Source organism: Seriola lalandi, unplaced genomic scaffold, assembly GCF_002814215.2.
Source record: "Seriola lalandi dorsalis isolate HSWRI2012SDOR001 ecotype SW California unplaced genomic scaffold, Sedor1 jcf7180002054954, whole genome shotgun sequence".
NCBI lineage: Eukaryota > Metazoa > Chordata > Actinopteri > Carangiformes > Carangidae > Seriola > Seriola lalandi.
This window is the reverse complement of record NW_019525505.1, coordinates 2,293,178-2,304,812: the sequence shown is the minus strand read 5'-3', so window position 1 is coordinate 2,304,812 and position 11,635 is coordinate 2,293,178. Positions and strand designations below refer to the sequence as shown.

The 11,635-nt window shown below is 36.5% G+C and overlaps 3 protein-coding genes across 4 annotated transcripts in view; all 3 read right to left on the bottom strand.

Moving 5' to 3' along the window:
• LOC111645644 (class I histocompatibility antigen, F10 alpha chain-like) overlaps positions 1-3,854 on the bottom strand; it is an 8,626-nt gene extending 4,772 nt beyond the window's left edge. The window contains exons 1-2 of the mRNA XM_023394931.2: positions 3,730-3,854; positions 2,242-2,493 (exon numbers count right to left, since the gene is read on the bottom strand). Of these exons, the coding sequence (XP_023250699.1) occupies positions 2,242-2,493; positions 3,730-3,781 (304 nt within the window). The 5' untranslated portion in view covers positions 3,782-3,854. The remainder of the gene's footprint in view (positions 1-2,241; positions 2,494-3,729) is intronic.
• Positions 1-11,635, bottom strand: part of LOC111645640 (major histocompatibility complex class I-related protein 1-like) — a 44,721-nt gene that overhangs the window by 9,125 nt on the left and 23,961 nt on the right. The window lies entirely within an intron of this gene.
• LOC111645642 (uncharacterized) overlaps positions 7,040-11,635 on the bottom strand; it is a 15,523-nt gene continuing 10,927 nt past the window's right edge. The window contains exons 7-10 of the mRNA XM_087170582.1: positions 11,012-11,122; positions 10,675-10,692; positions 9,111-9,176; positions 7,040-8,839 (exon numbers count right to left, since the gene is read on the bottom strand). Of these exons, the coding sequence (XP_087026708.1) occupies positions 8,757-8,839; positions 9,111-9,176; positions 10,675-10,692; positions 11,012-11,122 (278 nt within the window). The 3' untranslated portion in view covers positions 7,040-8,756. The remainder of the gene's footprint in view (positions 8,840-9,110; positions 9,177-10,674; positions 10,693-11,011; positions 11,123-11,635) is intronic.

The window sequence follows — 11,635 nt, the reverse complement described above, 5'->3', positions numbered from 1 at the left end:
GGAGGTTTCTGAAGAGGACCCTGGACCTCTGGATCATCAGCCTCTGGACGACCACTGACCAGATCTGACCTCAGCCAATATTACTGTCTATAAAGGCGACGTTCAAACCGTGTCGCTGCATCACTGAGGCCTGACAACATATGGGAATGTGTTTTACTAAAGTTTCTCTGATGCTGTGCACAGGTGGATTATCTACATGCGCACAGAAGACGAACAGTGTGGCTGCTGGTGATTTTGTGGAGAGGCGTGGAGTGTGAGTTTGTCATTTGTTAGATAACAGGTGTCATATATTTCATTTTTGCTGTGTAAGCGGGACCTGTAGCCTCATCTGTGCTGCTCACGGCGGCAACGCAAAACCTTCTGATGCAAAATGTGTTTGTCTTTACATTGGTTTCATTTTATCTGTGCGTTCAGAGACGCCGACTCTAACAGACGTTCACGTGTGGATCAGAATAATCAGTTAGATGTTGAAGGCAGGAGCAAGACTGGAGACCATGATGATGGTGAGTGAAGCTGATGCAGTGATTTGTGTTATAGTCAGCTTTGTTTTAAAACACCTGTCCCACAGTAAGTGTGACTAATAGACACAATCGTTACTGTCTGTCTGTTTGTTTGTTTGTCTGTTTGTTTGTTTGTTTGTTTGTGTGTGTGTGTGTTTGTTTGTTTGTCTGTTTATTTGTTTGTGTGTTTGTTTAAAAGTGCAACACCATCCTGCAGCCTCTCACACTTGTAGCAGCTGTTACACTGTCAGATCTGCCATTTCATACCTGGTTTGGTTATTTATTTTATTTTTGGATGATGTGTGTCGGTTCCTTTCCTGTAGGATCACTGATATTTACTATAACTAACTATCCTCATATGTGCTGAAGCTAAAACAGTCATCTCTCCCTCTCCTCCTCTCTCTCACCACACTCTTCCTCCATCTCTCCCTCTCTCTGTCGGTCAGGACGACCATCTTCTCTCTGAATAACACTGAGACCACGCCACAAGAAAGCAGCAGTTTTGTGTCTTTAAAGAAAATAAATGAATTATTGAACAACTGTAAAACTGAAAATGTGATATTTTCTGAAAGGAAATAAAAGTTTTATAGTACCTAAGTAATTTTTTGTTAAATAATGAGACACAAGTTGTTTAACACATTGTGTCACACAATGTGCGTGTCAAAGCACAGCACATAATGTGTTCATGTTACATGGTTACGCATCTTTGTTTTAACTTTCCTGACAGAGTTTCTGTGTTCATATCATGACCACAGTGGTTACTGTGTCAAAATTAATACAACAAGCATTTACCATTGATTGACCAACAATTGCCACAGTTTATGTACAATTTAAGACACACTGAAGGGAGTACAGTTGAATAAATCTAATGATTATATTAGATTAATTCTTTACACTATACTTTGTTAGGATTAATTTTTAAAAGTTCTCAGAGCCTATGGTGAAACCTTCAAATTGGATCTTTTGTCTAACCAAAACTGAACTGATATAAAAAAAAAAGACAAAAGCAGCAAATTCTTATATTTGAGACACTGGAACCAGCATGTTGAATTTGCTTGATAAAAGACATGACTGTCTGATTATCAAAGTTTTTTTTAATTAATCTTTTGTTGATCAACTAATCGATTAGTTGACTAATTGTTTCACCACTATATATGTTCATTATGACACAGATACACTGTCATCAAATAAAGTCAAATCTGTACTTCAACATTCTATCTATTATAGTAAGGACACACTGCAGTCACTGTAGTCCTATTCATAAAGTTTTAAACATGTTTTCTCAATGAGACATTTGCACTCACATTTACTAAAATATACTGTTATTTTCTGTCAAAGGAGGACCCAGCAGAAGCAGCCTGTGCCCCATTTACAGTCCTGCTCTGTGTGTTGTAAAACTGGTGTCTCCAAGTGCTTCTCTTTGTGGGAACTGTTAGTAAGGTCTTGACCTTACGCTGATTAGTGCCTTGAGATAATTTATATTATGATTTGGCGCAATACAAATAAAAAAAAATTGAATTGAATTAAATAAATAGGTTTCTACAGTAGAGTTACTCACTGCATAAATTCAGTAGATTATTCTGATCTACTCTAGTGGAGATAAACTGTCTGTAATGTCTGGTGGTTATAATGAGATGGATATAAGCACATGCGTGTGCGTCTATGTATGTATGTATGTATATATGCATGAATGCATGTGCATGTGTTTGGACCTCAGAGATCCCCATACAGGCTCTCTAACCTCTTGTTTGGTTGAACCGCTGCATGGCCACTCCAACATTGGCCTTGAAGGTTTGTTGAGCTCCTCTTCTGATATCTGTGATGCTGTTCTCATCTCGAACTCCCTCCATCCAGGTCTGCTTCAGGACATTCTTCTCTGAAACACTGTCATAGTAATCAATTTGCTCTCCATCCACAATACCCACTGCAACAAATTCTGGAAACCGTTCCATGCCAGTGGATGCAGTGTAGAAATACTGCAGAGTGTGTGACACTGAAACACAAAATAAAAAAACTGTTATTACCACAAATGCTTTTTCACTACAACATTCAACTGGAATGTGTCCATGGGGATATTCTCTTGTATAATTTTAAATCTTAATGAATTTATTTAGGAGTAGTATATAATCATTTACTAAGCCATAAAGCATTTTGTCTTCTCTTTTTCTTTTTGAAATGCTAGAAACCTAAACTGTGACTAACTTTTTCATCTTCGAGAGGCTTTAGTTTAGCAGAACAATACAGGTTATATGTAAAAAGGATTAAACCCCATAGATACCTTATAGGGACAAACAAAAACAAACATAAATTTCTTTTTGACATTTTATGGCAATTCCACAAAGCCCCGAATTGATGCATCTGTAGTTTTAAAACTTTATATCTCATGTAAAGACCATTATACAATAGATTACTGTGAAAACAAAAAAAACAACCTTTTATTGACTCTATTTTTGGTAAATTCGAACAATCCTTTCACTTTCATCTGTGTTTACATTTTTAAGATCTGAAGAGTTTATTGTAGATCATTTGAAATGATTCAGATTCTGAAAATTGTGACAAAATTCTTTGTCCATTTCAGAAATGAAGAAAATTTCTCCCATCTTTCACTGCCTTAATGCAGAGCAAAACGTCATAGCTACTTTCATATGTCAAGTCAACCCAGAGTTCTCAAGGAAATAAATTAACATTAGGTCATTCTTAGGGTGTTGCAATCAACCAATCCAATACACCGACATTGCTTTCATGGTACAATAAAATTAAGAGCTGCTGGGTTTGATGACAATTTTAATTAGTTGCATTGGTGAGTCATACTCCACTGAACAACGCTCCTGTTTTAGGCTCGACCACAGCGCCATCAGCTGACTTTACTGGCATGTCCAAAAAATCCCACAACAAAACTGTTTCCTGCAGTGATCTTAATTTTACACAGGTCGGAGGAAATGTAGTGAAGGAACAAAGACTTCATTCTTACCTCTTAAACTCAACGAATATTATTTCTCTTTGTCTTATATATTTCATTTAATTTGTCTTAATCTTTATTTTGTAATTAGTTTTGTTACATTTATTCGACAGCCGCAGTTACTCGTTAGCTACTATTCCCTGCAAGTTAATGCAAATCATTAACATTTTGTAAAATATGCCGCCATGTTTCGGTTCCTAATACCCAAACACATACCTCATATATTAGGAAGTTAAAATAAAATAAATAAATAAAAAAGTGTAAACTCACCAGCCGCAGCGCCATGTAATCCGAGGAGAACCAGGACAGCCAGTCTCATCATGGTGATGAATAAGTTTTGATGCGCTGACAAGTAATGTTATTACAAATCAGAATGACCCACCACAGCTAAATAAATAAAACAGCAAAAGAGCGAGTCGATCGATACCTTCAGCTTCAAGTCCCGAAGTAGACTGAGAGACTATTTGGAGGAGCGTCTAACATAAGCCCTCATATGAACCAATAGGAATTAAGATTGGACCCAGCGTCACTTAAATCTGGTTAGAACTGATTCACTTAGGTTATTAACGAAAGTGAAAGTAAGTGCACACATTCTGCTAAGATACATGTAGGGATATTCGTGAATAGTTCCCTCAACTTTATTCACACATGGAGATAACATACTAATCTATGTTGCTCATATCTTATATGAATAGCAGTACGGGATCTTGTGGGGATACAATGCTTTTCTTATTCCTGTGGTCTTATTTAACTGTATGATTTATCTTGGATATAATAATAATAATAATAATAATAATAATAACAATAATAATGAAGTAAAAACAGCTGCAGTAATAAGCAGCATGCCCAAAGTAAAGCTTAGATTTGATACGACAGGCCTTTTTCTCGGCACAAAATACTTTTAACTATCAGGACAGATCATTTAATATCACATAACATTAATCATTATTTTACTTTGTTAAATCATTTACTTTGAGGTGAATAACAAGCTATGCAATAAAACCAAATCAGAAAGAGCCTAAACCCAAACACCAGCTGTCTTACATGCTGATGCCTGATCTAGAGCTGTGTTTGCTGAAATTGCCTGACTAAAGAGAAATTTAACTCCATTGTTGATATTTGGGCACCTACAGCTGGTTTTACATTACCATTGTCATGGCACAGTTACAGAAAGATGATCTTAGGGCATGGACCAGTTAATACTTTGTGAAGGACAAACAATAATCACTAAATTTGGTGAATTGCTCCCCCCAGTGGTTCAAACCTCTAGTTGTACAGTATTTTCAACTGCAGTTTCTTAAAGACTAGTAATATTTAAAATAAAATAATGCTTTATTTTGAAAATATTGGTGTGCATAGTGACACCGTAAGAATAGCATCTTATCCATATACATTAAGACCACGTAAGCTATTTTATTTTGTTTCAGCAAAGGAATGCATTTTGCTTATATCTAATTTAGGTCTGTTTAGGATTTGTTGAGGCACATATGCTTTAAATATGATATAACATATGGTATTTTCATTACTTTGCTCAAAACATCAACATAAGAAATAAAACCAAAGTAGAGAGAAGTCTTAGAACTTCCTAAACCCTAGCATCAGATCAGTTCAGCTCTGTCTTACAAACTGACTCCTTCAAAATTGACATGATGCGGAAAACTGCTTCAATATGAGAGATTTAACTCCACTGTTGATGTTTGGAGACCTGAAACTGCTTTTCACTTTACTATTAGTAGGCCTCCTATCACTTACAGTGAGATGAGAAGTTCAGACAAGTTCATACTTTGTGAGAGACAAATGTCAATGTCATGGCCATACACTAAAACTTTCATTGTGGGCTCTGAGGTCAGGTCCTCAGTATTTTATTTGCATTGCTTGCTTATTGTTTTTGAAACACATTATAAAAGGCTACATCATTTAGGTTTAGCTGAAAAACAGATGTTGAACTCAGATCCCCTGTTACACAAACAGAGCAACATGCGTCACATCTTTTCTCCAGGTGTAAATGTTGTATTTAAATAGTTAGTGACGTGGAGGCTTGAGCTCCGGTTGATGAAGGCTCTTCCTGCTGATCATCACCTGAGTTTATCACTGACTTCACCTTCACAGAGGAGTCAGCAGTGAGACAGCGCCCCCTCCAGACCACTTATGTATCTACTGTTGACCTGTTCATGGGAAACCAGCTGAAGACGTCACCTGATTCACTTTGTCAAAACATCATGATGACCCATGACTCTCTGGTCGTATATTCATTATATATTATATTCATTCATGAGGAGAAATGAAGTCAAATAAAATCCATTAAATATATCTAGTGTCAGTGAACAGCCTCACTGAATCGTACAGTAAAATACCTTCAGTGGAGTAATAATCGAAAAGATTGTTTCCAAATCAATATCATTGGATCCTAAGCTTTTCTTGCTGGGCCTTTATCCAGAGACACATAACTTCAGTAAGTATGAAAAAGCACTTATAGATCTAAGTTTGTTAAATGCCAAAAAATGTATTGCATTACTATGGAAAAGAACCCATCAACCAAGTACCAGTCAATGGTTAAAACAAATGTTATCAAGCCTACCGTTGGAAAGAATTACTTATATAATGAAAGCCAAACAGCATGTATTTGAAGGTATATGGAAGCCCTTTATTGAATATGTCAAGAACTCAGACTTAACAGAAAACCAAACTGATGTCTAACTGTGGGTATGGCAATTTCCAAAATTGTGAATGTTAATATTTTTAAGCTGTGTTTTTACTATATTTGGCAGCTAATCTATAAGAAATGACATACGGCCATGGCTAGGCTGTACATGTCATGATTGTTTGTACTATGATTATCTTGTGCTGCTATAAAACTCAAATAAAGATATTGCGGAAAAAAAAAAAAAAAACCTTCAGTGAGTTCCTGAAAAACCTTTTTACGTATGAAACAACAAGAAATACAAATAAACAACAAATGAACAGATTAGTCTTTGTTACGTATATAGTAGCACTTTATTTGTTTATAAAACCCTGAGCTCAGCAAGTGTTGGACTGTACAGTAATGTCTGCACCAGAGACACATATATTGTATGGAGAAAAGACCCAAAAGAAAAATGAATAAATAGAGATAAATAAATAAATAGGAGCCATTAAAAGAAGCTTTTAGAGAAATTTGAGAAAAAATTATTTGAAATAAATTAAAGTGAACAGTTCAAAGTTTGATATAGCAGAATTATTTTCAATTTATATTTTATTTACACATGATATCTGACTGATGTCATTTTTAAGTGAAGAACAAAACCAATTCACTTCATTCACAATTATTTATCAAATTCATTATTTAAAAATATTTATCATTATTATTATTATTTTATATATTTCATGGCTTTTATTCTTACTTAAGGAAAGGGAGGGGTCAAAGTGTTTTAATGTTTTCATTATTTGTTTTTCTTCAACATATATTTCTGTCATTTGCATTATTGCTGATGTTTATGTGAAAACTTAAAAAAGTCATATTGATAATAATCTATAATAATAATACTGGTCATATTGTTGCAGATGAGTTGATTTACATCAGGATTTAAGGGAAACACTTACAGATGTTAAATCAAATTCTTTATTGAATTAATTTTACAAAAACTTCACCCAAGGAACAAAGTGACAAAATAATGTAATTTTTCAAAATGTTGCATTCATTAAAAGAAACCAAGCAGAAACATCCCGTATACCAATATAAATATAACAATCTCTTACATCATAAACACCAAACACCATAGAAGACAGAAATCAAGAACTTACTTTTCTTGACAAAACAAAAACACAAACATTTCCAACATATAAATGCACAGATCTGATGGTGACAAAAGGAAATTGTGAAAATAACTTGATGACTTATGAAAAACACCCAAGTTGTGTGGGTCACACACATTGACATGTATTATCACATGTATTGTTTCATCAATCTTAACACAGTAAAACCATCTCTACAAACACGCCAGAAACGGCAGCTATAGTATATTTGTATTATATAAACACCAGAACCTCAAACTCTATTATTTAATGGCAAATGCAATGATGATGTAATGTTCTTATACATCGTGTTGTAACTCTCAGCTGAAGAGAAAAGGTCGTCTTGAATGTGTTTCACCACATTCACCATTCACCATTATTTCCCAGTTTAACACAATCAATGTGAAAAAGATCTACAGACACTTATATTTACAGCAGACAGTATTTTATCATCAGTGGAGTCATCCTCTCTTGTATTTGAATTCATTGGTCATTTTTATACATCATATGTCAACATGATGCATATATACTCATGTGGACGGGGATGCAGTACATGTAGTTTTAATGCAGCTAAGATCCACTGTAGATTGAAACATTATTATTTGATGTTCAGTAAAGATTTGAAGAGAATTTGTGATGTGGAGGTTTTACCTGGTCAATACGCTAATCACTGATCCACAACCTGAATATCACCCAAACATTCCTCAGCCTGTGTTTGGAGTGAAAGAGGTTTTTGCTAATAGACTGTAATCTTAAGTATAATCATTTACTGTTAAAACTTGGATTGTTGCTTAAAAGAGACACAGCTGGACAGAAGCGTTGTTACTCTCCACCCTGCTTCACTTTCTTTACCTGCTAATTGCCAGCTAGCTGCTAACTCTGTCTGCCGTTAGCGAGCAGAAGGTTCATCAGAGATTCCTGAAAACTGCTGAGTGTCTGCTGTGTCTGAACATTGAGAGGAGCGACTGGACCAAAACCAAAACAACCAGCTGAAAGTCACTAAAAGGATCTGTGGAGCTGAGGAGAGCTGCAGAGTTGGAGATAATTCTTTACACCTGTAACTTCACACAGTGATGCTTCTTTCATATAAAATTGTTGATTAGTCTCTTTGTAACTTTTTACCACATGAATAACCACGTGAATGACAATCAATCCATTCTGGTGGTGTGGGAACCCTTGTGTGTGTGTTTGGATTACAGATAATTAAACAGGTTGACTTCTCTTTTAAAGCAGAGGCGTTCTCTTAAAGTTCAATGTTGCCAACTCCTCACAGAGCAGAGTTCACCTTCTTCTTCACAGCATCACTCCTCTCTGTTTGGACAGATAAATAAGCATTCATAAATGAACAGTGCAAAAATGTTTTCACAAACCCAAAATGGATCAAAACAGAAATGTGTGAAATCACTGGGATGAAAGAGAGAAGACTTCATGGCTCAAATGTGCATTAATAAGGTTTGTTTTTAAAGCCTGTAGCACAACACAAAGAGTATATGCAGTGGATACAGGTGACGTGTCAGACAGAGCCACTAGTTACCTTTCATCAGTGGTGTGTTGCTGTCTCCAATCTCTGTGGAGGATCTAGTAGAGCTATGTGACAAAGCGTTCGGCTCTGAAAAGACAAGTTAAATACAGTAAGTTGAACAACAGTCAAGTAAAGGAAGAAATTACAGAAAGACTTTGGTACAGTCAGACAGATAGACAGACATTTTGAGTCATTATTCTAAGTCCACTTAAAATTCAAATTCTCATATAGACCTATCAGTAAATATTTCAGTGCTGTTACTGTAATGTGTGAGGAGAGTCTACACTGCAGACTGCAACGCCCATATTACATGTAATGAATACAGGTGCTGTGTTGGACAAATGGAGCCATTAGTTACCCGATGTCTTGCTGTTTAGACTTTCTGCAGAAGATTCATCAGAACCACCTGAAGATTTCTCCAGTTCTAAAGAGAAAAAGATGCAAAATTATTAGAACAATAATCAAGTAAATTAGGAAAATGCATATGACAGATTCATGTACGAACAGACGGACAAAAGGAGAAAGATGTAACACACACCGACACTAGTTCAGCTGCATCAGCTGAGCTCCAGTCCAGTTTCTGCCCAGGCCTGAGTCATTCTCAGGGAAGGGTTTGGTAAATCTAACAGTGCAGGCTTTATCCAGCTGCTAAAGTGATGTCTGTTTGTTGTTATTATTATATACAGTGGTCATATATACTCATATACTGTACATTAAGCATTTAGCTTGATATTCATTTATTCATAAATGCAGTTAGAATGAAAACAAAGCTATTGTCAGTGAGTGTTGGTCACATTATTACTCAGGTTGTAAGAAGGTTTTTTTTAACCTTATTTGTCCCAGCTGCAATGTGAGGGGAAAATACACTGATCTGATAGAAGAACAAGCTGCTCAGCAACTTCAAACTGACTCTTTGACAGTGATTCATAGTTTATTAAACTGATACACTGGATTCTTGTGTGTATGAGAAGAAGCTTGAGATAAATCCAGTGATTTCAGAAGGCGGCTGCCGGCATGAATCTCTCTCTTTCTCTGTGCCTGCCTCACCTTGTGCTGCTGCAGCCTTTATGAACGTGTTACAGAAATGTTGCCAGATCTGATCCTGGAAACTGACTTCATGACCTTTATGTAGAAGTGACTCAGGTGCTTAGAGACATGACACCCACATGTTAACTTACCTTTAGATGAGCATTTAGAGGGGCGACACTTGGACTACACTTGACTTTACCAGTGACACATGGTGAAACACATGGCAGCTGACACTGACACTTTCACTCTGACAGAATAAAGACAGTGACTGACAGTCGTTGCTGAAAACATAGATATCCTTACTTGGACTGACTCAACCACTCACTCACTCACTAAACCACTCTGGACATGAACATCCACTCAAAGTCTCAAATCTAAAACACAGTAAAAACAAGTTCGACTTTGTGGCAAGAATTTCACTGAAATAAAAAGAAAATACATGATTTCAGAGTCACAGTTTTAAATCCCAGGATAAAGTATCTCCACTAATAAACCTGAGAGTTCTCACTTAAATTGGCTACAGAAATACGTCCTACCATTATGTTCAGGCCCTTATGTCATTTCCTGTTATTTCTGTATAATATCATGAAGCTGGGGTCATGTTAGAAGCTTCCAGAGCTTCCTATTGGCTGCATCAGTCTGTGGCGTGGACTTATTTCAGCTTTGCAAACTGGATAAGAGTTCAACTCAAAGACTGAAGTCAAAGAACTGCTTCAGCATCTGCTCCCTGTGAGCAGCTTCCAGAATTTATCACCTTTTTTCCCAGTGATAATCTCCTCTACTACTCACTCAAACTGATACAGAACGTCTTCAGCACAAAACACAAGAAACTTTTTACTCTACAGAGATCATGTGACATCACAGAAAACACAGTAGAAACAAGCGTTACTTATGAGATGGAGGACACTTGGCTGAAATGAAAAGAAAATACAAATAATTTCAGTTGTTGCAGCTGAAAATACTAAAACTCAAACTGATACAGATCCCTTCTCCCTGTTGTTTAGATCTTACATTATTTCTGTTCCTGTAACCACTCCCTTCACCCATCATGCTTTAGTCACATGATCCTCAGACTGTGGCTGTAAACCCTGCAGCTCTCACTGGTTCAAACACATTCTGTTTTGCTGGGAACTGAAGTTTGTTTCACTTTTAAAATCTAGATAAAGCATCAACTCAAAGTCTAAAATCAAAACAGGAGAAAGAGACGACGTCTGTGGTTTGGTTTCTCACCACTCTTCTTTCTGTAGATGAAGAATCCAACGGCGGCGATGACGAGAGCGAGAACCGCCACTGCAGCGATGATGATGGCGATGATGATGGCGATCAGGGGAGGGGACTTCTCTGTGGAGCAAAACACAACAAACCAATCACAACCTGTCCTGATGAAGCAGGTCAGAAGAGACGACCACACCACCTCCCTGTACAACAGCAGTTTAGTCTGTGTGTACACACCATATGTCTGTTTGTCCTGGTGGTGTTACTTTCAGTTTTCATCCCTTCTGGTCTGTAAATAATGAGTGTGTGTGTGATCATTTATCTGTGTCTGCTGTTGTTGTCTTTGTTTACACGTCTGTTCTTGTCACTGTGTGTGAGACTATGAGACCTTCTGACAATCACAGTCACATTACTGTGAACAACTGGCCAATAAACCTGAGTCTGACCCATTTACTGACAGATACATTTATATTCACCCAGTTATTACATCATTTTCTCTCTATTCATCTTCTATAACTGACAAATGGTTAAGTCGGTGCAGTGGCTATAATCTCTAAATTGAGGTGAGACAATAATCCAAACTCAAACTTTGTCTGTTGATTCCTGCAGAAACCTAGAATTATATTTTTACAATGATTT